Source organism: Euprymna scolopes, chromosome 18, assembly GCF_053919585.1.
Source record: "Euprymna scolopes isolate OS-2025 chromosome 18, ASM5391958v1, whole genome shotgun sequence".
Lineage (NCBI taxonomy): Eukaryota > Metazoa > Mollusca > Cephalopoda > Sepiida > Sepiolidae > Euprymna > Euprymna scolopes.
Window position 1 is genome coordinate 108,950,697 of NC_136499.1, and position 26,973 is coordinate 108,977,669.

Here is a 26,973-nt window from a genome sequence, read left to right on the forward strand (position 1 = left end):
ATTGGCTTTTGGTTTTATTTTGCTTCTTTTTTTTTTTTTTTTTTTTTTTTTTTTTTTTTTTTTTGCAAATTGATCGATATTCCTCTATCGTAAGTTTTTCACTTTCCCACCTTTTTTTTTTTTTTCCTTTTTGATTAACAAACGCTTTTGTAACGCAATTGAACAAGATTAGAGAAATTGATTAGGTGGTGAAAGTAATAAAGAAAATGACTTTCACAAACGGGTGCGCCTTTCTCTTTCATGTTAGGTGACGGAATGAGGGAAGGAAAGAGAAAGAAAAGATCTTCGTTTGTAGAAGGCTCAGCACTCAGCAGTATAGAAATAACATGAATTTGTATAAGAGGACAGAAACTGTTATGAAATGGACGAGTTGGAAGTACGATTAACAGTTAGTTTTTCGACAGCTGAGAGAAAGAGAACAAATGGTAGAAATTAGTTGAATTTAGTCGTGGGAAAGCAGGAGTTCGAACAAATATATATTTTTCATTTAATCTCTGCCCTTTTATTTATTTATTCAAAGAATTAGCTTCCTTTTCATACAGAGAAAATAGAGAAAGCGACGATAGAAGAGAGCAAGAAGTTATAAAAGATGTTATTTTATTTACCGCCTCCATGTTAAGTGTGGGTTTAATAAAAGTATTTCTGTGGAATGAACTGGATTCAAATTGGGCACACTCAGGTTTAGTCAGTGTCATTAACTGTTTGTTCAGAACCGAAAACAAACTAGTTAATCTCTAAATAGGATTAGGATCTCAGTGAGCGAAATAAAGAATATGGCGGATAGAATTTTGAGAGGAAGTTGTGACCACCTTAACCGTTTGATGAACAGATCGTCAGCTGACCTCTTATCAATCTTGTGGAGTTTCTTTCTAGAAGACTGAGGAACCTTTTTGAGCACAGCTTGGCACTCTCTAAAGAACTGCATTTCTATGTCTATGACAGTTTTAGTTGAAAATGAGGTCGGAAAAGAAGTTATTGGCACCAAGATTCCATTCCTCTTTCAAACATTTTTTTCTCAGGAAAGTCAGTCTCTGTGTTTCGATGACACATTAACTCTGGAATCCCCAAGGCTCTTTCACATGAATGTTGAACACAAATCTGTCTGCGAATCCAATGCCTGCATGAATAACAGGAGATTTCGATTGTATGACCATGCTAAAACAATGAATGAAAGTACTTGCATTGGATGTAGAACAATTGAGGCAGCAGGGTATTTTTGCAGAAGACCAAGGGAATCATGACAAGAAAGGATAAAGGTGGGTTTGAGAGCAAGAAGGATAAATAAAGACCTGGGCAGAGATATGTTACTTTGGAAGTTCTAAAAGCCATCCAATGCATGAGAACATTTATAACAAGCGTTAAAGAAAATATTAATGTGATAATGATGATTTAAAAAAAAAATTTTTATGAAACTTATGAAGCCGGTAAACAAAACTCCTAGTCCATACAGACACAAGATGAGCATCCCTTGAAAAATGGAAATATGAATACTCCACTAATTATTCAACTTAGCCGAATCAATAGCGTTTTTCAAACTGCACCATAATCACTGCCATCATATCTACCTACATCATTTGATCGTATTGTGCTACATCTGTAAACCAAATTCTAACTATGCATCTGAGAAAGTTAAGGATGTACACACAAACATGTGTGTATCATATTTTATTGACATAAAAGATGTTCATTATGATCATTCGTCGACATTTATGCAGACAATACTGCTATCTACAACAGAACTTCAAAGACCAACAATAACAAAGATCTCTCTGAGTCTCTCTCTTTTGATCTTGAGTGCGTTGTGTACTGGGGAAAAGATGAGCTGATTAATTTTAATGTATCCAAAACAAAGCTTCTATCTTGTCACCACCAATACTCTGATTCCCACTTGGCATCAAATTGAAATAAATGGCTCTCACCTTGCGGAAGCACTGACCCCCATTTCTGATTTGAAATGGAACACCTACATTAAATCTATTGCCAAGGTTGCAGAAAAAGTGTTTGGATCATTCTACCACTTCAGAAGATATCTCACTCCTGATGCAATCTTCCACTTGTATAAGAGCCAAATACATTCGAACATAGAGTACTGTTGCCAAATCTGGGGAGGAGTTGCGTAGAGCACTCTTTCCTACTCTGACAGGGTCCAAAGCCAGCTTTAAAATCTAGTAGGCGGTGTCCTTTTCTCCTCCTTACCTCTTTCTCACAGAAGAGATACTGTGAGTCTATTTCTGCTTTGTTGTTATTTTCATAGCGAGTTCTTCACTGAGCTTCAATCTATGGTCCCCCTTCTTTAAAATATTCACAACAAACACTCGTCTAGCTACAACCACTGTCAACAATTTCCCTTACTCTCTATCTGTGCCTAAAACTAAATGCAAATTCCATGAACAATGTTTATTTCCTAGAACTGCCCATCTGTGGAACTCTATATCACCGGGTTGCTTTTTAGCTGACTACAACATGGTTGTTTTCTAGTCCAGTGTAAACAAGTTTATATGAGATGTCCTCTTAAAAAATCAAATTCTACCAAATGTTCACCATTACCGACCACTTGACACTCATTAACCCTTGAGTTAAATCTTGACAGTATAAGCAGATGTGTATAAAACAGGAGACTTTATTAGTATGGCCACATTGAGGTCGAAATCTCCTGTTCTTCATTGAGTTGATAGGTTGTGTTCTGAAATGTTTAAAAACTTGTTACAAACCTGCCTTGTGCAACTTGTACAAATCTGGGTGAACCAAAAATGAATGAAGAAAAAAGAAATAAAAATAGACACCTTATCTCTTTATATGCCTGCAATGTTACTACCTGATATGCAAATGAGATGCACTTGGTTGGAAATAAAAGAGGGTTGATTTTCAGAGAGGGTGTTCATTTTGGAGTTGGATTTTGAAGAAGTGACTTCGATCAGCAGAAGTGCTTTTGAAGTTGAGAGAGAGTAATAGTAGAGTTGAGTTTTTGGACTAAAGAATTTTGACTTGACTGATTTAACCACATGGGTGTAAAGCATTTAAGGTAGCAGAGCTAGTTGACAGGGAAAGGTGAAGGAAAACATGGGAGAAAGTGGCAAGGATATTAAGGATGCATTTAAGAGAAAAAGGAATAAAGATCTGGCCAGAGATAGCTTAGGTTGGAAGTAAATTTTTAAAGGCCGTCCAATGCATGGCAGCATGTAAAACAAACATTAAAGAGACGATAATGATTTCATAATTTAATAATTTCCTCTAAAAACCAATTATCTATATAATGTTCTACCAATTTGAAATATCTATATAACTAGCCTGGGTGCCCCATGTTGCCCGGGTATTTGGAGGTGTGTGTGTGTTTAAAAAAAAAAAAAAAAAAAAATGGTAGTAGGCAGGCAGACTTAAACCTGTGATACGAAGGCGGAAAAGAAAATGGAAGAAAATCTAACGTCTTACCTCAACTCCATGACACGACCGTAAGTGTAAAGCGTTCAAATAGTCAAATAAAAGATGACTTACAGAAATGGTGTTGCTTTTAAACCTACCACGAAAGCAAATTAGACACAAGGTCGTTTTTAATGTGGGGGGGGGACCAGCTTCCCCAAAAAGGGGGTACTCTGGCAGTATCCAAATAAATAGTAATTGTCTCAGTATGAAGGGTTTCCCCTACATTGACCAAGGACCAATTACAGAACAGATACTACTCAGCCCGAAGGCCAGGTGGTTGCATTCCAATAGTTTCACTTTATTTATACGAAAAAGACAAACAAACAGCTGACACAACGGCACAGTGGGAATTTTGTCTAACTCAATCAAAAAATGATAGAGATGATGTCCGTTTGCGAATCTGAGATATTACGATCTGGGAAGTGTGCGAAAACCTCTTGCGGAATCGAACTGACGCAAGAACCCTCACACAAGAAGCCTTTCATGGACATACACAAACGCTCGCGCCCATTTTTCCCTTTCCTAGCGGGGGAGGTGTTTAGAGGTGTGTATGTAGAAGAGGGTGACCCTTTTTTAATATTATAAAAAAAAATACGATGTTAAAAAAAAATAGAAAAACCAAAACAAAGCAAAACGGCGAACAAACGTAAAAAAAAAAAAAAAATAGGTGTAAAAAAGGAAAAATGTTTAGGTAGAAAGACAGGCTGGAACCCAAAGCATCAAGGCTAAGGCGGAAAAAAAATGCTCGACACATTACCCCTACGCCAAAGAGACATACACTTAATAACGGATAAAATTAAACCTTTAAAAACATTTGCAGGTGGTTGAAACTAACGTGAACGTTTTCTAGGTCAAACATGACGTCATTGTCGTAGTAGCAGGATGAGAGAAAATGAAGGAACGCTTTTTTCGGCACCCCTTCCTGTACAAAACTGATGATTTTAGGGTGAAGGAATTAATGTTTTTGGCCAATTTTTCCATATTTGTCGGGCGAAGGTTCGAGTTTTAAAATGATGCCTATGTGGCGAAAATCCGTGGCCCGTGTCGAAAGTTTTTGCAAGACATACAAACACACACACACACACACACGCACACACATTTTCGCTTTTATATATATATAGACTAGCGAGGGGTACCCGGCGTTGCCCGGGTGTTTGTAGGTGTGTGCAAACAAAAAAAACAGGTGCCCGTGAAAAAAAACGAAGCTTTTACGACGCGCAGTTGGAAAATATTAAAGTGTGAAAAAAAAAAAAAAAAAAAACAAACAGGTGCTCGTTTTTGATTGACGTGACGGCGATTTTGTGCGGGACAGTTTTTAATGAGGTCAATAAATCGGTTTGTTTGTTTTCAAAAACCCACTACCCCGTCTAATATGACGAAGTCGACATTGAACAAACTGGCTCTGGGCCTGTGATTAGAGTCGAGGTTCGCTTTTTTTATACCGAAAACCCGAATGTAACGCGTGCCGATGTGGGAAATGTGGAATAATTAAGGTTTGAAAGTCAATAAAATTAAATAGACAGGCGAGCTCCGTGGGTAACTCTGAGACATTACAATTTATGGATGATATAAAAAGTTTTAAGAAGTTGTGAAGCGAGCGAGCGTTTCTCTGAAAGAAGCCTTTTGTGGACATCGGGGGGGGGGAAGCGTACATACATACACACATACATTTTCGCTTTTATATATATACTAGCGGGGTGGTACCCGGCGATGCCCGGGTGTTTTGAAGTAAATCAAAACTCCGGGGGGGGGGGGGGGTTAAATAATAAAAAAAATGTTTTGGTAGGTGAGTATGAGAATCAAACCCATACCCTTGAGTTGGAAATTAAAGTGTGAAAAAAAAAACCGTGCTACGTTAACCATTGAACCACAGCGACAGACAACGTTAAGTAGGATTTATTTATTTATTTAACTATAAAAAAAGGCGTGCGCAATAAAAGTTAACTCTGCTGCTCCCATTTGACCTAATTAAGAAGGTCAAATAGAAGTCACACAGCGTTTGGGTTTGTTTACCCAAATTTAACTGTTTCTTCCCTCAACAGATGTTGGGAGGGGGAAAGCAGCTCCCAATTGTCCAGATTGAATAGCAACTGTCTGATCAAAGCTGATTGCTTCTGGACGTTTTTCCCGGCGCAATGCCGAAGACGTCGTTTGAGTTTAGTTTCACTTTATTTATACTAAAAAGCCCAATCAACACGCGAGAAGCCAAAATAGCAATAATTTTGTAAAAATCAACGTAAATAAATCTATACGCTACGCGGTTTCCTAATTCCTAGATATTATTATATAGGACCTATATACACAGTTGTAAGTGATAGTAACGAACCCGGGACCGTGTGCGAGAAAAGCCTTTGCCAGACATACACGAAATGGTCACACACATTTTGCCTTTTATATATATAGAAGAAAAAGAAGATAGATTCCTTAAGATACATCTGAAATTACATCAACTGAAATGTTGCGTGAATAATACTCAAGATGAGAACAGTAGTCTGAATAATCCAAATAATACCAATTTGTGCAATGAGCCATTGTTTGCACATGTGTCATAGGTTGGCCATCATTCTTTGCATTTAAATGTAAACATTTAATTTTTAGATTTATCATTACTTAAGTTTTTTTTTTGCCTATTTTTTTTTTTTTCAGAATTTAGGTAATTAATTTTAAAAACTTAAAGAAATTATTAGAGGTATATATTTATCCAGAGATGCATTGAGCTTCAATCTATGCCTCCCCACCTCACTACAAAACTTTCACAACAAGCCCTCGTCTATCTACAACAACTATCAACAATTTCCCCCAGTCTTTATCTCTGCCTAAATCAAAACACAGATTCCATAAACAAAGCCTTTTTTTCTAGAATTACCCACCTTTAGAATTCTGTTCTGATGGCCTGCTTTCCAGCTAACTACAGTATGGTCATCTTCAAGTCAAATGTAAACGACTTCTTGTTTTTGAGCCAAATAATCAAATTCTACCCAATTTCCACCACTAACAATCACTATGCTGTTGCCTCACTGACCACCTTACACTCATTAATCTTTATCCTCGAGTGGCCTTCGGGTCCTGATAAGTGGTGACTCCCTAGTAAGAAAAAAATCCCTAGGGATGTGAATGAATATGTTTGCAATTGTCCTGGATACAATTGTCTTAGAACTGATGGCAAACTGCTAAAAATAGAAATCTCTATAGATCTTTTTATCTTTATTAATATTTTCTTTCTGATATTTCCATGATCCTCCAAAGTTTTCTCTTTTATCACGACCGACATCTTCTTTGCTGGCGTTGTCAGCATTCTTGTCTTCTGTTTTGAAGAAAACTTGATAATTTCAAACCTGGTTAATATTTCAGAATTCTATACACGTGATTACTTCGTTGACAGCTAAGAACTTGATGTGGAGTCAGGTGTCCACATTAAACTGCATATTAGCTTCAATCTAATCTTCAAAAGGCATCTCTCCTCTTCCTCTCTTTTATTACTCTCTTCTTCTCTTTCTCTCCTTTATCACTCTCTCTCTCTCTCTCCTTTATCACACTCTCTCTCTATCTCTTTCTGTATTATCCCTCTCTCGCTGTTTTTCTTTCTTTTTTCTTTTTATCTTTCTTTTATCTGTCTTTCCTTCATCTTTCTTTTTATCTCTCTCTGTCTTTTAGCTCTCTTTTATCACACTCTCTTTCCTTTCTCTTTCCCTCTCTTTTTCTCCTTTCCTCCCTCTTTTCTCTTTTTGTCTGTTCTCTCCCTTTCCTAAAGGAAGTATACTTTTATTATATATATTCTACTAATTATCTATATATATATATATAAAAGCGAAAATGTGTGTATGTATGTTCGTTTTTTGTGTATGTCCAAGAAAGGCTTTTTTCCGAGAAGTGGTCGGTCGGCTCACAACTTCTTAAAACTTTTTATATCACATATATCACATATAAATCATAATATCTACGAGTTAACAACGGAGGTCGCCTGTCTATTTAATTTGCTCGATTTTGAAAAGATAAATATTCAACATTTTTCGCTCGCCGCATGTGGATTAGGCTTTTTCGTATAATAAAAGCGACACTAATTCTGGCGGTATTTTTCCAGTCACGATTGCCGGAAATGTCCGAAAGCAATCAGATTTGAAATATTTTCCTTATATCAGACAATTGCTATTCAATTTGGACGATCCCTTTTTATGGGGAGCTGGTACCCCCCCCCCAACATCTTGGGAAAATAAAAATTAAAAAAGCGTTCCTGCAGTAAATGAAATACTACCCCTGCAGTCAAAGTTGACCTCATCAAGTCATTAAAACGGGCACCTGCCAATTCTAAATACTTAAATAAATTCAAACGTGTTTCTGTTAGTATTTTGTGGTGGCCCAATGGTTAACATCGCACATTTTTTTTTTTCACACTTTAATTCCCAACTTTGCCTCAATGGTTCGGGTTCGATCCTCATACTTACCTACCAAAACTTTTTTTTATTTTACCCCCCCCCCGGAGTTTTGATTTACCCAAAACCACACACACCTCCAAACACCCGGGCAACCCCAGGTACCCCCTGCTAGTCTATCTATAAATATAAAAGCGAAACTGTATGTGTGTATGTTTGTATGTCTGCTAAAAACTTTCAACAGACAGAACAAAAATTGACAAACTTGGTCTCATATGAAAGACCCATCCTTCGCCCGACAAATATCGAAAAATTGACCAAAAACGTTAATTTTTTCACTCTGAAATCAACACTTTTCTACGGGGGGGGGGTCAGCAAAACCCGTCCTCTCATGACGAGATCGGTTCTACTCATGTGTCAGACGACGTCATAACCTGATTTAGTTTAAATATTTGAAGAACTGACACAATTTCATGTGCGTCATGTTAGCTCAGTTGGTAAGAGCTTTGCGTCATTATCTAAACGTTTTGGGTTCGAATCGTGGTGTGAGATGTCTTCTTTTTTTTTTTATTTTTTTTTCGATTTTTTAAATTTTAATATTGAAGCAGGGTTATTTAAGCCATTTTTAACGTAACGTTTGTTTTTCTGTGTTTTTTTTTTTTTACTTCGCTTATTCTTAGGTTTTCATTAACACCCCCCCAAAACACTGATTTTTTTAAAATTTAATATTGAAACAGGTTTATTTAAGTCATTTTTCACGTGTTTTTTTTTTTTTTGGTTTTTATTTTTCAGAAGTTTTAACGTTCGTTTTTCTGTTTTCTTTTTTTACTTTGCTTATTCTTAGGTTTTCATTAACACCCCCCACCCCCGACCGACCACACACACCTCCAAACACTTGGGCAACACCGGGTACCTCCCCCCCCCCGCTAGTCTATTTATAGAAAAGCGAAAATGTATGTATGTTTGTGTGTCTGCTAAAAACTTTCGACAGACACGACAAAAATTCACAAACTTGGTATCATATTGAAGCCCCATCCTTCGCTCGAAAAATTGGCCAAAAACGTTCATTTTTTTCGCCCCAAAATCGACAATTTTTGACAGGAGGGAGGTCAACAAAAACGGTTTTCTCATAACGACGACCGGTTCTACGCATGCGTCAGATGACGTCATGACCTGATTTACTTTAAATAGTTGAAAAATTGACTAAATTTCATGTATGTAGCGTTAGCTCAGTTGTTTAGACGGTTGGTTCATTATCTAAACGTTTTGGGTTTGAATCGTGGTGTGAGATGTCTTTTTTTTTCTTTTTTTTTTTTTCGATTTTTTAAATTTAAATATTGAACCAGTGTTATTTAAGCCATTTTTCACGTAACGGTCGTTTTTCTGTTTTTTTTTTTTACTTCGCCTATCTACCCCCAACCACACACCCAAAAACACCCGGGTACCCACCGATTTTTTAAATTTTAATATCAAAACAGGCTTATTTAAGCCATTTTTCACGTGTTCGTTTTTCTGTTTTCATCGTTCGTTTGCCTTGCGTTAGTTTTTTTTTCCCCCCACTTAAGTTTTAACATTGTTTTCTTTTTTACTTCGCTTATAACGAACAAACCTGGTCATTGACATTGTCGTCACGCTCGATCTGTGCGCGCACCTGTCAATTTGGTTCTTACTTAAATAAATTCAAACATCTTTCAGTAACTTATTCTGACTTGCCGATTTTATTTTCAAACTTTGCCTCAGGGCTTCGGGTTCGATCCTACCAGCTTTTACCCCCTCCTACCCCCCCCCACGGTTTCTTTTTTATTCAACACCACACACACCTCCAAATACCCGGGCAGCGCCGTGTACCCCCGCTGGTCTATATATATAAAACGAAAATGTATGTTCGCTTTTTGTGTATGTCCAAGAAAGGCTTTTTTCAGAGAAGTGGTCAGTTGGTTCACAACTTTTTAAAACTTTTTATATCACAGGTAAATCGTAATATCTCACAGTTAACAATGGAGCTCGCCTGTCTATTTAATTTGCTCGACTTCGGAAAGATAAATATTCAACAGTTTTCGCTCGACACATGTAGGTTAGGCCTTTTCCTATGTTTCGCCTTACCCACAATGTCTTAGGGAAAAGCATTCCTGCACTAAATAAAATGCCATCCCGCAGTCAAACTTGACCTCATTAAGTCATTAAAACGTGCACCTGCCAAATCCAAGTAATTAAATAAAGTGTTCGCGGTGGGGCAATGGTTAACGTCGCATGTTTTTTTTTTTTTGTTTTTTTTCACACTTTGATTTACAACTTTGCCTCAGCGGTTCGGGTTCGATCCTCATTCTTACCTACGAAAACTTTTTTTTTTGTTTTACCCCCCCCCTCCCTGGAGTTTTCACACACACCTCCAAACACCCGGGCAACGCCGGGTACCCCTCGCTAGTCTATAGCTATAAAAGCGAAAATGTATGTGTGTGTGTGTTCGCTTTTTCTGTGTGTCTACAAAAGGCTTCTTTCCGAGAAGCGGTCGGTCGGTTCACAACTTTTTAAAACTTTTTATATCACATATAAATCGTAATATCTCAGTTAAGAACGAAGCTCGCCTGTCTATTTAATTTGCTCGATTTCGGGAAGATAAATATTCAATATTTTTTGCTCGCCGCATGTGGGTTAGTCTTTTTCCTATAACATCTTGGGGGCGAGGAAAAAAAGCATTCAGCAGTAAATGAAATCCCGCAGTCAAACTTGACCTCATTAATTCATTAAAACGAGCATCTGCTAAATCCAAGTAATTAAATAAATCCAAACGTGTTTCCGTAAGCATGTCACGGTGGGGCAATGGTTAACGTCGCACGTTTTTTTTTTCACAACTTTGCTTCAACGGTTCGGGTTCAATCCTCATACTTACTTTTTTTTTTTTTAACCCCCCCCACACACCTCTAAATACCCGAGCAACGCCGGGTACCCCTTGCTAGTATATATATAAAAGGCAAACTGTGTGTGTGTTTGTATGTCTCACAAAAACTTTCGACACTGGCCACGCATTTTCGCCACATAGGTATCATTTTAAAGCTCGAACCTTCGCCCGACAAGTATCGAAAAATTGGTTAAAAACATTAATTCCTTCACCCTAAAATCATCAGTTTTCTGCAAAGAGGGTGTAGCAAAAACCGTCCTCTCATGACAAGTTCGCTTCTACACATGCGCAAATGATATCGGAACATGATTTAGTTTAAATATTAAAAAAAAAACGACCCAATTTCGTCAACATATTCTTAGCTCACTTGGTTAGAGGTCGGCATCATTATCTAAAAGTTGTAAGTTCGAATCGTGGTGTGAGGTTTCTTTTTCTTTTTTTTTTTTTAAATTTTAATATTGAAGCAGGGTTATTTAAGCCATTTTTTACGTTCTGTTTTTTTTTGGTTAAGTTTTAATGTTCGTTTTTCCGTTTTTTTTTTTTTTCATCATATTCGCGTTTTCTTTTTTTGTTTTTTGTTTTTCCGAGTTTTACATTTAACATCGTTCGTTTGCCTTACGTTAGTTTTTTTGTGTTTTTTTTCGATTTTTTTAAAGTTTTAACATTTTTTTTTATATAAAATATTTAATAATTTAATATTTAAAAATATTTACTTCGCTTATTCTTATGTTTTCATTACCCCCCCCCCGCCCGAGCACACACACACACACACACACACCTCTAAACACCCGGGCAACGCCGGGTACCCCCCGCTAGTATTCAATATAAGATGAATTCATTTGCTTATAGGTACATGCTTATGTGTGTAATTACCATTTTATGAGTTTTTACACACACACACACACACACACACACACACACACACACAATTAAATCTTACTTAAAAACATATAACAAGATTTATTTGTACTTACCAGTAAGTATAAAGTGGGTGTTCGGTTTATTTTCGGCAGTCTTGTAACTCTTGCTTCCCTTATTTTGTCCTTTAGTCCTCACATTCCATGAGCGATGTTTCTGACAAAAGGGGACGAATTGCTGTTTCTAGGTCTGAATCTATCCATCTAAAACTTATTTATGGCTAGTTTTTAACCTTGAAGCATTATTTATTTTTTCATTTTTAGCTTCTTACATCAAGTGGCTTCATTACTTGTCTGGAGCAATTTCCGTGTAAAAATAAATAGAAATATACAACACATGTCAATCTTTCAAATGTCTTTCTCTCTGTATATAAATGTCGTGTGGGTGTGTGTGTTCCCTATAGAAATAAAGATTAGTGTGAGGGGGTTAATAATTCAATGTTTTTTCTCCACAAGATTCCAAAAGATTCTGAATAATTCTGGAGGATTGTGAATGATTTTTGGTAGATTAGAGTATAAATTAGACTTTTACAAGTCGCTTGGACTATAAGTTCACTTTTACCGGTCACTTAAGTTGACTTTTTTATTTATTTATTTTAAATTTATTTTATTTATTTTATTTTTGTAAAGTGATCGCTAAATTTCATAATTTGTTCCTTTCTAGCAAATGTCTAAAAAAAAAATCGAATTTTTTTGAAAAGTAAATCCAACCCATTTCTATTAAAAAAAAAAAAAAGAAAAATTAGGGTAAGTAAAAAGAAAAAGAAATGCCTCCACCTCAATTTTCCCATCTCAAAATTGAGAAATCATTCGGTTATTTACCGCAAACTGGACAAAATATGGTTGCTTATTACTCATTCAATTTATATACAAACGTGTTCCTTCACCATAAAATATAAAATATTTACTCCTTACCTTTTTTTTATTTCCTTTTTGTTGACATTTTTTCAGTCTATTTACTTGTAATCATAAAAATAAAAGAATTTGAAGTTTTTGAGGAGGAGGGTTAAACTATGTCTGTTTTGATAATAAAAATTTACCATAAGCATTAGAATTCCTGTTCTTCCTCTGCTCTTTTCTCACAAAATGCAGTTACAGAGTGGATGCAAGGGTGTCCAAAAGTATTATATAAACTAGCAAACAGTCTGTTGCCTAGCGAGTTTGAGAGATTCACTTGCATCAATTCCTGTGTCTCCTCTGCTCTTCTTTCACACCACTCACTATAATTGAGCAATAAAAAAATATATACTTTATACATCAATGTCTGTTGTATTTTATGCACAGCATTAAGTAAATATAATGAAAAAAGCAAGCGTGAGTAGACACTGATGATTGTGTGACTATATTATAAGAAAAACTATTTTATTTGTAATTATGCTTAATGATAATTTGAAATTTACTCACAAAATCACTCCTCTCATTTATTATCTATTTACCCTCATCCCCTCTCACTGTATGTTGTTTGACCCTCTCATTCCTATTTTACATCTTCTCTACAACTTTCATTTAATTATTCTCTCTCTGCTCATTAACAGTCGAAGATAAAACGTACTATAAAAGATTAGAATACTACATTATATAGGGTGATTTTGTGTGTGTGTGCGTGTGTGTGTGCGCGCGCGTGTGTGCTTTCCTTTTTATTTATTTATTTTTTTAGAGGTGACGAACTTTAAATTAAAATAAATTGCAGAAAGATATTTTTATTATACAAATATGTGGTTCATTCCAAAGATTAGCTTTTGTCATTTATAATTCAAATATGATTTCGGGCATATGGCTCGTATGTATGTGGCATAATCTAGAGAGCCCAATTTTCACAACTTTACACATTAAATTAGGCTCTATTTTAGCAATAACATGTCGAATGTTGTCTTCCAAATGGTCTATTGATCATAGACAATCTTTCAGAAACCTTTAACTGTTTAATCTTTTTTTTTTTTTTTTTTTTTTTTTTTTACAAATGATTTGCCTTAAATTCTGTTCACTTCCTATGGAAGTTTAGAAAGAGAATATATATATATATATATATATATATATATATATATATATATATATATATATTTTAAAATTATATATATATATATATTTTAAAATTATATATATATATATATTTTTTTTTTTTTTTAAATATATATATATATATATATATATTTTTTTTTTAATTAATGGGTTCTTTGTCTTTATTAATTTATTAATTAGGTTTTCTTTTTGTTTTTTTTTCGTTTTTTTAACCTTTTTTCTGTTTTTCTTTCAGGATGAAGAACAAAAGAACAAACTTGCAGCTCCGTTGCTGCCTGAGGAGGACCGTACAGCTAACGATGTTAATGTTACTGGTGGTGGTACTCCTCAGACAGCAACTAAATTCGGATGGATCAAAGGAGTATTGGTAAGTGGCTTTTCATCCTCCTTTATGTTAATTGCTGGTATCCTAGAGGTAGAATGCTAACCTACGAAGTCAAGGTTGACTTTGTGACTGAGTTCAAATCTTCCAATTGCCAGTAATTGTCACTTTTTACGTTGATGATTACATAAGTCTGAAACACTAGTGGCTGTAGGTATAAAAAATAATTGTTAATATTTATGACAATAATATTTGTTTTTGTTTATATATGTGGAAGAATCTGTGTAGCTTAACTGCCATATATTTTTATAACTTAATACCTAGCTCTATTCACGTATTAAGTAGTGTTGAAATAAATACTGAAAATCGATATATAAAATTTTATGAAATAGGGACATCAAATAATATATTTTATCTGTATATACTTTAAATATAAAGCTTTAAAACACAATTTTTTTTTCAACAATTCAATATTGTAGGGCTAGAGCTATAAATGTTTATATTGTACTAGCAGTTCATAACTTCATGTGCATAAAAAGTTTCACTCATGTCCAGGTAACCTACATCTAAAATTTCAAGTGTTTAGACCCAAAATTGATGGAGGTGTTTGGAAGTCTGCAACGGTCAACTCTTTCAACTTTGACTCCTTGGCAGCCAAATTTTCGGGCAAAAACGGATTAAAAAGCTTACCCTATGTCTGAATACACTTTATGTAAAATTTCCAATGTTTAGATCAAAAAGTGGCTGAGTAATTTGGTAGAGAAAACAGAGGTAAAATTTTTTAAACTTTGACCCCAATTTTGATCCCTTAACATTTATTGTTTTGAGCTCAAATCAAATTAAAAAGTTTGATCCATGTCCAAGTAACCTACATCTAAAATTTCAAGTGTTTAGACCCAAAATTGACGGAGAAGTTTGGTAGAGTTTTCAAAGATCAAATTGGTAAACTTTGACCCCTTGACAGCCAAATTTCTGGCTGAAAACCGATTAAAAAGATTTTCCCAAATCTCAATACCCTTTATGTCAAATATCGAGTCTGTAGACTGAAAATTGACAGAGTAGTTTGGTAGGGAAATGTACACACACAGACACAAGTAAGGAGGTGAGTGACGTTTTTTATGACTGGTGTCCATAGCAACCACATCGTTTCAGCGACTACTGTTGCTACCAATTCACGACTCTTGCAAAGAGAAGTAACAAGTAAAACACAAATAATGGAAGAGAGATAATTGGGGGTATTTTATTGGAAGCAGACGAGTGCCATACATTGTTATTACATATGTGTATGTTATGTTTATGGAGGCAAAAAAATAAGACTGAAATTAAACAAAGAAAAACTGAATATACTGGAAGCCTGGAAAAATCATGGATTACAATAATTAAAATTTTGGACAAATACGGTAAAATAGTCCCAAAAATTTTATTAGCCCTAAAAGAGCCCCTGGGGCACACACAAGAGTTATCGTGAAGTATAGACAAACAAAATTATACAGAAATCAGTTAGTTATAACCTTTCAGAAAGTTTTATAAAAATCCAAGGCACCAATTTTTTTTAATATGCACAAAAGTGTCAATTTTAGCCATTTTAACCTGAAAGGCACCCCTAAGGGGGGCAACCGGAGTTTTCTCGGAAAATCCATTCTGTTACTTTTTTACTCCTATCATGTTTAATATTTGTGCAAAACTTTTTTAAATTCCAAGCCGTAGTTATTGAGAAAAGTGCGAATAGACGAATGGACAAGGATTAATTTACAGGTCCACCCTCTTTTTGTCGGGAGACCAAAAAAAATTCTTAATGCTGCAATATTTTAAGTTATAAATTTATTATATTTTACTAGAATATCTTGTCCTTGTCTTTTCCAGTTTTAACAACTAGTCCTTTACTTTTCCATGTTTAACCATATTACTTTTCATGCTTGTAATTTTCTGTTGTAATATATATATATATATATATATATATATATATATATAAAATATGTGCATTATTAAAACTAAGTTTATGGTCTTTAAATAAGATGTTGGCCTCCCTGTGTTTTAGTTTAATAACTTTGTAGCTGATTTTTAGTTTTGCGTTTTATTCTCTTGTTTATATATTTTATAAAGAATTTAGAGTTTAATCTGTTTTTACAAAGATTTTGTTAGAGATTGTTGTGTAATTATTTTTGGAAGTTGTTGGGTTGTTTGTGGAACTCTAAATCCTTAGGTCCTGGACATGACCTTAAACTATATCCTGTGGTAAAGCCCCAGCTTGCAGGCTTTGGAGAGTGTGGAGCCACCCTTTAATTGCCATTGCTCCCAGGTCCACTCTGACCCGGAGCGGTAGTACCGGTTAGGGGCCCAACTATGGGTTAAATAGAAACTGACTTGAAAACAACAAATATATTCTATTAAAAAATTTTCTTCAAAATCTTTAGATTCGGCATTAAATAACCCGAAAAGGGTTGATATGTCGTAAAACAAAACCAACCAACTATCTAAAACCTTAACTACATTTGAAACCATTCTCAAAGTTAATCATGAGTTTTATTGGCTTTGTGTTTTTTTAGGCTTTTGAATCCATAGGATTCTTTTGCATCTAGGTGTTCGTGTTTGTTAAGGAAGAAGTGTATTCACCATCGCATTCGGTATATCAGTCTGCCCGTCTTTTTCATTAGTTTATCCATGTTTACTAGATGTTGGTATGTTTTTAAATGATGTTTCTAAGTTAACGTTTCCATATTTTATCACGTGGTAAAATAAATTTATAATTTATTTCACCACATGCTCAACTGCTTGAGGAGTTATTACTATTTTATGTATCTATTTTCAGTACTTATGTCAACCGTGCTCAATACATAAGTTTGGTAGTAAGTTTTGAAAATATACATGGCAATTAAGCTACACAAAATTTTCCACATTTCGTCTTAATGAGTATTCGTCAGGCTATTGTGGAGAATCCATGTTGCTTCATATTTTTATAAATTCCCATGGTACTGGGTATATTAGTCAGCCAATCGGATTCTTTGTTATTCATGCATGTAGTTATACATATATATTGAATGAATATAAAAATATGTGCTTTTTAAGGTATATATTTCTTATAAAATAGTCAAATTTGTCATGATTAATGAGCTCAATGAAGATATATTGTCGCCTTTATTGCATATATACTGTAAAGTCAGTCCACAATCATTACTTTTATTATTTTTATTAATGCATAGGCAAATATGTATATTTTACTTTTTCCATAAGAAAAGGTAAGTATAAATATTGCCTATATATTGACATAAAAACAAAATGATTGTGGATTGCCTTTTTGTAGTAACTGGAATGAAAATTTAGTGTTCAAATATATGTATATATATATATATATATATATATATATATATATATATATATATTTGTAGTCATCGACATACAGTTTTGTTTTGTTGTATCACAACTCATCAGTGCCACGAGACTAGCACCTCTCCCAAGCCAAGGATTGAATCTAGAACTGTCGTGTTGACAGTCGGCAGTTCTCCCACTCAACCACAGAAGCGATGCCCGCAAATAACCTGTCCGAATGTCTATTTAAACAAACATCCGTCCATCACTTATATATATATATATATATACACACACACACTAGCGGGGGGGGGGCCTAGTAGACTTTTTAAAATTTACTATTACAGACCCAATTCTCTACTGAATATTATATTGTACCTAATATATAATAGTGATTTCAAAAGTTTACAAAAAAGAATGACTTGGGTGCTATCAGCTTGAATTGAAACCGAATCATTTAGTACTCCAGTCACGTCTCTTAGATTTAATATTAAACGACTTGAAGAAATGAATTGAATTTGGGCATGCACAGAAAAGGGTAAATATATGGTAACGAGTTGAAATGAACAGTTTGTATTTTAGCTTGCTGACATATTTAGGTACATGTTATTGATCCATCGAAAAAAATAGTTTACTTGTTATAAACCATCCTTGGTATCTGATTACTATTTCCTGTTAATTTCAGTATTATGTGTCCAGTAGTTTAAGAGTTTAGCAGTTAATATTTATACACACACACCTACTGTTTTATTTATTTATATACAGGGGGTCCCAATAAAATGTAAACATTCATTTCGAATATTTAAATGACCATACAACCAACATTTATTATAAGAAAGAAAAGTTTAACGTATTAAAATACTGTGAACAAATATAGAAACCAGCTAATTATCGAAAGTGTTCGAATTATTGGCCATTGTGGTCCATGAACAGCTGACAACGCTCACTAATTGGATTGAAAACATTCCTAATCAGTTCAGTTGGTATATTGACTCATCTTCTTTCGATGCTTGCTTTCAACTCATTCATTGTAACTCGTTTTGTGGTGTGAATCCTGTGTTTAACATGCCCCCCCCCACATCACCCACAAAATAGAGAAAAATCCAGGGGTGCTCAAATTCAATGAACGTGGAGAGTACTCTTCATCCTAACTATCTGTTTTGCATGTGACTATCAAGATATGCTCTTATGTCATGATGATAGTGTAGAAGTATTGGAATTGCCATTCTTTATACCTAAACCTCTCTTGGGAATGTGGCATAGCATATTCATGTAGCAAGTTGAGGTAATTTAAAGAGTGTATATATTTTATTGGGAGACCCTGTATGTATGTATGTATGTATATATATATATATATATATATATATATATATATATATATATACTAGCAGGGAGACTCGGCGTTGCCCGGGATTGACTGATGATCAATGAATAGCTTACATTCCTATATTTTTATCATCATCGAAATCGGTAAAATCACCCATTTTCCAATCAGAACGATTGATCGCCTGCTCTAGGTAGGGATTCATCACTTTGCACTGGGAGGAAGCTTCACATACCTCCCTGCAGTGACTTAGTCTACAATACATTGTAGTCTACATTGCACTGTAGAGAACCTACTGTTGATTTTATAAAACTATTTGTTTATATATAATGGCTTGAATTAAAGTTTAAAATGCAAAAAAACAAATATCATGCTTCAATTGTGCTCTATATAGAAACCTTCATTTCAATGCACCCCTATAAAATCAAGGAACCTAGTGTTGATTTTATGTCAGGTCTTACTGCTTGTGCAGTGATAATGGCTTGAATTTAAGTTTAAAATGAAAAAGTCAAGTATCATCATGCGTGTGTGCTTTAAATAGAAACATTCATTTCGAATGTGCACCTGTCATATCAAAGAACCAACTGTCGATTTTATATGTTGGGCCTTTCGGCTTGTGTGATAAAACTTCTCAAATGCACTTGTGATGTTAGACTGTGTAAGGTGTTAACTTTAGTTAAAATCACTTCTTTTTTCACTGGATAAATTCCACTATTGATACTTATTGAAGACATTCTGATACAAAAACTATCTAAGAACACTGCCAGGCACATAAAGTATGTTTGTGTGAAATTTAATAAAAATTGGCCCAGATGTTTTCGATTCTACAGGGAACCAACTTACTGACACAAAGTTCATTGAAATAATAGTATATATATATATATATATATATATATATATATCTCCCTTCTCTTAAAATCTTATGCATTTGATTAATGTGCTCGGAAGTAATGTTTCATTACCAGTGTAATCTTGCCTATCCAATATTGGCTTATGATCAGACAGTAAATTACCTGTTTTTTTCTGTCAGGTTGCTTCTCACCTGGCGTTTATGCATTCTTTCTTATTTGCTACTAGGTTTGGCAACATATCATTAGATGATCTTAATGATAAGGCATCTTCTCTCTCTCTCTCTCTCTCTCTCTATATATATATATATATATATATATATATATATATACACCTTAACAATCATAATGATTAACATTGATCAACCCTTTTATTGACTCATAATCTTAGCATTTTGTTTTTTCATTACTTGAAATTCCAATCAGACGAACTCGGATGTTTCCATATTATTTGGATTCTTTGGATTACTCGTCTTATCTTGAGTGTTATTTTAACTACATTTCGATCGATGTAACATTCAAACTTCTTCAGGTTTACCTTATCAAAGTTTGGAATCTTTCCACAAGGACCCGATATAAAATTCAGTTGTAAGTTACACTCTTCTGGAGGTTGAAGGTTCAATACTCAGAGCTGGTGACATGCAAAAATACAATTGTGTATTATTTAGGACTTCTACCCAGTCATGGCTGACAGAACAGAGCATGCTACCCCCTTGTATTAAATAAAGGGTTCTGTTTGAAATTCTGTCTAAATTCCTGAGTTCGACGAGATACATCTGAAGACGATCGAAGGTTATGTTGACCAAAATATGAAAATAGCACTGAAGATGAGAACAGTAGTCTGAAGAATCCAAATAGTACAAATAATCACTCCTCATCTAAAAAATTTAGAAACGTAATATCAGATTTTTCTAACACCATACTTTTACTCGTCAAACACGTAGAAAAAAGGTTCTAGTACTCTCATTTCTAAGTGTTTGTTTCGGTATATTTGAGATGAGAGTTGAGGATTTTTATTCTTTGAATTATTTGAGCGACTGTTCTCATCTTGAATGTTATTCTCACAATATTTTGCTCCATGTAACCTCAGACAACAATTTAATGCTAGTGCAGAAAAAAACTCCCCAAAAGGTGGATTTCAATTGCCGTTGACGCGGTTGTATGCCAGTATCACATTCCCTTGGATCCTTCGTAGTTCAAATGAGGGATAGTCACCCAAAGATACTTGAAACTTTTTCTTTTTTTGTTTAGGTCCGATGTCTCCTCAACATATGGGGTGTGATGCTTTTCTTGCGCCTGTCCTGGGTTGTGGGACAGGCTGGAATCGCTTTGGCAACCGTAGTGGTTTTGCTCTCAGCTGTTGTGACCATCATAACGACATTGTCCATGTCGGCCATTTGCACCAATGGTGAAGTCAAAGGAGGTAAGTGTAATGTGGTATACATTAATATATAGGTACTTGTGACCCAACATATTGTAGCAATGTCGCAAAGGAGACGAAGGCAAAGAATAACTCTACTCACTTTTTTCCATTGAAACAACATTTATTTTCGGGTACTTTCCCCGAATAAAACGTGACCCTCAGTCTATGCACACGCTCTTCTTTTCATCTTTTTCGATTCTCACGTCACATTGTGACATCATACTGCACACGATTCAGCATTTGCATATAGCTGCCATCCACACATTCACGGTCTGTTACAGTAAGTCTTCAGGAGGGTGATCCTTTTTCATTTTGATCACTGCTGTGAAATTCTAGTTAAAATTGTTTTAAGTATCGGACTTCTTAAAATGGTAATTAACAGTAAAGTTTCAATTTCAATTGATTTCAATGTGCCAATGCTATGGTCAAAGAAGGTAATTAAATCTTCGGAAATGGATAGGAAGGTGATCTTTTTAAATTTTGATTACCGCTGCGGAATTCTAGTTAGAACAAATCCATTGTTTTAAGTATCAGACTTTTGAAAATGGAAATTAGTTGCAAGGTTTCAATTACAATTGATTCTTGTATCTATATTAACTGCTAGATTTTAATTAATATGAAATATCAACATGAGAAATATGGGGTACCCGGCATTGCCCGATCGTAAAATATGCTTAAATATATTTTAATTCATGCAAATTTTGTATTTATTATTACAGAGCCAATTTTCTGTTGAATGCTATAGTAGTGATTTCAAAAGATGGAAAAAAAAATGACTTGGGTGCCATCAGCTAGAATTGAAATCAAAACATTTACGTCAAGTATAAGAGTTCAATAGAAACGTTGTTTTAATTTGAATGAAATAAAATATGCATCAAGTGCGCTTGAAACCAGATCACAATGTAATATTAGGAAAATAATATTCTATTGAGTTCTCATTCTTGACGTTATTCTCGCGTTACCTATGCACAGTTCAAACATTTCAAAATACAACCGCCAGATACAACGCACGGCTCTATACAAACCGACTTCTTACTCCAAATTTACAACATGGCAAGGAAGAAGAAAAAGAAGAAAAAAGAAACAAAACAACACACTGAAGATGGAGGATACCTCTTAAATATATTTGTGATAAATTTCAAACAATAAAATATTTGTTTATTTTCCTAATATTACGTTGTGATTTGGTTTCAAGCACACTTGATGCATATTTTATTTTATTAAAAAAATTTAGTGCTTCAACCACATTCCCTTATGTTTGCGCCATCGACAGAAAAGAAAAATTAAAAATTAAACCACTTTAGGCTATGAATGAATTTGCACATTCATAAAAGTAATAGAAATATGTCGGTAAGTTGAAATGAACATTTTGCATTTCAACTTACAACATATTTCTGTATGTATTAGTGATCCATTCAAACAAAGATTTTACTCATTGTAAACCATCCACATTTTTTTCTATTAATTTCATATCATGTGACCAGTAGTTAAAGAATTTATTGGTTAAATATTTTTACAGACACACCCCTACTGTTTTATTCATATAAATTTAGTTTTTTACAAAATATTATATAGGGGGATGGAGATAACATTTATTTGATGTGAAAGAGAAGATGCTGTAAACTTGTGTATAAAAGATTTTTAAATGTTTGTTACATATAGATTTTTTTGGCTCATTGCTGAGAAGTGTGAGAGAAGATGTATAAATATGAACGGATACTTAGGAATTGTCGATAAGATAAGTAAAGGTATTCAGGTCTCGAAAATGTGATAATATCACATCTTTTCAAAACCATTAGTCTATTTTATCGATGTATATCGATTTATTTTCATTCAATTTGTAGTGATAATCATCATCATGTCCCATGAATCCAAAGATTCTGCTGTTAGCATTGGTTTCCCTGATTCTAGTCAGAATTCTTTCATTTGGAAATGTTAGGTTATTTGATATATACACAAGGAGAGTAGAATATATCTAACACTCATTTGGGCTATATTTTTGGCAATAAGTAGTATTTTTTATTGTTTTAGCTCTTTACATCAAGTGGCTTAATACTTAGTCTGAAGCAATTTCCATCCATATATACATATATGTGACTGACATAAGAGTTGTATTACAATTGAATTTAGTTCCATCAGAATCTTTGAATCGCATTACTTTGTGTGTATTATTTCCTGAAATTAATTTGTTTTGATAAGCATTTTCATTAACTTGTCACTGGATTGATTCTCCAGCTTTCTGCCCATAGGTTCTCTTATCTGGACTGGGTTGTGGTGCTATCAGATCAGGCTGTCTGAAGACATTAGTTTCCTGACTTAAATGCACTAAACATTAATGCTGTTTTCTTTTTTGTTTTGTTTTTTTCTTTTCATGTTGCAAAATTCCATCATGTTCTGTAAAGACAAAAACAATAAAATCAAACTAAACATCATTAATAAATATTTGAAACATAAAAGCTTTTTCTAAAATTACTGGATTCAGTGTTAAATAGTCCAAAAAAAAAAAAGAGTTGATATGCCATAAAACAAACCAAATCAAACACCATGATTAAATATTTAAAGATATCAAAAATTTAAAGCATGAAGGCTTCCAGCAAAATGACCAGGTTTGAGGTTAAATAACCTGAAAAGGGTTGATATGTCATAAAACAAACAACCAAACTATTACTAGGCTGAACCAGTTTTTTTTTTGTTTTTTTTTTTTCATTTTCAGTGTGCATTCTTGCATGTTATTCACCATGGAAAGCAAATGGATTCTGCCATTAAGTCAGAATCCTCAAATTATTGTGTGACGTCATACGCTTAATTGAAATAGGAGACACATGACTGCCACAAAATCTTTGTAACATAAGAAAGCATCATCTAATGAAATGACATGTAATGAGCTTTTAACAGCATCTCAGCGGAGCTAGTTTGCAATGTTTTTTGATATGTTGAATAAAAAGTACAAGACGATCATCATTCTGCCTCCCCTCCCTTTACTCATTGTGTTTGATTTGAATTTAATATTCCAGTAAAGATGGTGAATGCTGTCTACACACACACACACTGTAATAATTAACTTTAACTTTCAAAATAATATTTTATTTAATTACTAGCAAGGGGCACCCGGTATTGCCTGATAGTAAAATATATTTTAATTCATACATATTTCATATTTACTATTAAAGAGCCAATTTTCTTTTAAATATTATACATTATATATATATATATATATATATATATATATAAAGAGCAAGTAGTTAAAAAACATGTAAAAAAACACTTTGAAAAAGAGTTAAAAACATATTTAATTTGAAAAAGAAACACTAAATAAATGGATAGTCCTTAATCCGCAGAGTTTCGAAGAAATACTTTCCTTCTCATCAGAGCGTAGGATTTAGCAAAATGCAGGATCGGATTTTGCTTGCAAAAGTATTTGATGAAACTACAAGTAAGTCAAAGATCTTACTTGATAACAAAAAGTGAAGCAGAGGGAATAGGGTGAAGAAAAAAGTGGTTTCATATGAATGGATAGTCTGGTGAAAGGTAAAGTATCCAATGACAGTAAAATCCAAAAATGCAAATCCAAGAAAGTTAGTTAAATTTCCATTCGCTCAAGTAAATTCCAAGGGAATTGCATAATTGGAAGATGGTCCAAAATAATCCAAAAGGCAGAAATCTGTGGAATAATTCACAAATAGGTACAAGGAAAAGGGGAAAGAATTCCAATAACATTATTAAAAGAAAGATAAGATGTGCGTTAAAAAATGGAAGTAATTTAAAACTTGTCGGCCGAAGCAAGGCGTAATTAAGAAAAATGAGTGAAGAAGAAAAATTGAATAATTATTGAATTAAATTTTAAAATAATAGTTAATGTCAAAATGACCCAGACAGGATGACGTTGAGAGGTGCCAAAAATATAAAGCAAAAAAGGAGTCAACTGAAATGTACAATTATTGCTTAAGAATTAAATTATCAGCAGGAGTTATTAAAAGACACCAAATGAAATGAGAAGAAAAATAAAATAAATACATACACATGTATATACATACATACATATGATTACATACAATTACATATATATATATATACAACAAACACATCACACATGCATGCATACATACATATAAGTAAAAATATTAATAAATAAATAAATAGTTATATAAAAATAAATAAATAAAAAATACAAAACAAATTTTAAAGGGGAGATGATGGTCGGTATCTGCAAATTCCGGATAAAGCAAATAAGTATGTAAGTAAATGCATATAGTAAAATATAGATAAATATACATACAGGATATGAATGTGTAGGTAGATTGACATATTTGATATATATATATATATATATATATATATATATATATAATGATTTCAAAAGTTTTTAAAAAATAACTTTGGTGCCATCAGCTAGAACTGAAAATAAAACATTTAATGCTCCAACCACATTCCCTTCCGACAGATTGATAAAAATTAAATTAAATCACTTCAAGTGATGAATGAATTTGTACGTTGTTGATATTGATGATCATTTTTATTATTCGGATAAATATTAAACTACTAAGTTGGTAAACTCTATATTTAACCTAATGTTTCTCTTTTCGTCATCCTCAGGTGGTGCATACTATCTCATTTCCAGAAGTCTTGGACCTGAGTTTGGTGGCGCAATTGGAATAGTTTTTTCTGTTGCCAATGCAGTCGCAATAGCCATGTACGTAGTTGGATTTGCTGAAACTGTCAGAGACTTATTAAAAGTAAGTATCGAAACATCATTCATCATCATAATCATATTTGGTTTAACATCTGTTTTACACGCTGGCATGTGTTGGACAGCTTTTAGAAATTAACTTCAAAATTAACCTATCTCGGTCTGTTCTTTATTTATCTCTTTTTCTCTTAATGCCATTCCTATCACTTTGTCTCATGTTTTCCTTCCCATGTCAAATGATTCTGCTTTCTCGACTGTTCTATATCTACTAACCCAGGAACTCTTTATAATGAGACCATACTAACAAAGCCTCCTGTTCAGTATATATGTAATATTATGGACTATCCCACCCTCATTTTACAATTGGTACCACTGAAAAATGTTAGTTAAGTAATAGACCACAATGTAAAAATGAGGAGAAAGTAAATAGCAATATAGGAGGGACAGATCTATTGTGTTGTACAGACAGAATGACGCCATGATAATTAGTTGTTAACTTCTGGATGGCCAGATAACGATGGAGAGGATGAGCTGGGAAACAGTCATATGTAATCCGTACCAGAGAATTACTGAGAAAACGATTAAGCATTTTATGATTTCCAATCAAAGGTTGGTTTATTTAGGAAACAAAGTTGTTTGAGAAGACACACAGGTCAGTTTCGGAAGTAAGACTCGTTAAGACATGCAGGCAAAGTAGTTTCAAGGGGTTGTATGATGGCGTTAGTCTTAGAGAGATTTTGAAGTTGAAAGACGAAAAATTAACACTGATGTGGACCCTACTGATGGAACCCTAATGACACACACATTTTAATATTGTTTTGTTTTTCATACCTAACTCCAGTTATTCAAAATTGTAGACGTAACTGTTTCCCTTGCTTTGTGTACTGTTAAACTTTTTTCCTTTTTCAATGTAATCTTACAAACTAAACAGATTCCTCATAAGTTTAAAGACACAATACATCACATTTAGTAATTTATGAAAGTCTATGTGCACTTTGTCTTGTCTAGAAGAATAGTGGAAGGGTGTAAAGAAAAAAAAAATGAGAAAATGCCATGTGCATCCGTCCTGTCTCTAATTCAAGACTATCCATAAAGATAGTCTTGAATTAGAGACAGTTGTGAACTTGCAACAGTCGACAATAGATTATGGCTCAGAGCAAATTGGGATAGTTTTACCTACCAACAGTGATGGCTTCAGCGAACAACTAAAATGTGGATATTAGCGTTTGGAGGGTCATTTTCCGTGATAGTATCACCCACATACATGCCAAAAGAAGAACTGACTCCTGAATTTATTAACTCAAAATCAGAAATCCATTCCATTCTTTTGTCTTAGTCACTGCTGCACTTGATTAATAGAAACTGGCTACTTCCACAATTGCCTCATCAGCCATTCCCATGATTACTTAAAAATTGACCACTGACTGTGAGCTGTCTT

At 33.9% G+C, this 26,973-nt stretch overlaps 1 protein-coding gene across 4 annotated transcripts in view; it reads left to right on the plus strand.

Moving 5' to 3' along the window:
* The window catches only part of LOC145297753 (solute carrier family 12 member 1-like), a 382,960-nt gene that overhangs the window by 263,305 nt on the left and 92,682 nt on the right, over positions 1 to 26,973 (plus strand). For all 4 annotated transcript variants that reach the window (XM_080143990.1, XM_080143991.1, XM_080143988.1 and 1 more), the window contains exons 2-4: positions 13,861 to 13,992; positions 20,677 to 20,848; positions 25,442 to 25,581. In XM_080143990.1, the coding sequence (XP_080000116.1) occupies positions 13,861 to 13,992; positions 20,677 to 20,848; positions 25,442 to 25,581 (444 nt within the window). The remainder of the gene's footprint in view (positions 1 to 13,860; positions 13,993 to 20,676; positions 20,849 to 25,441; positions 25,582 to 26,973) is intronic.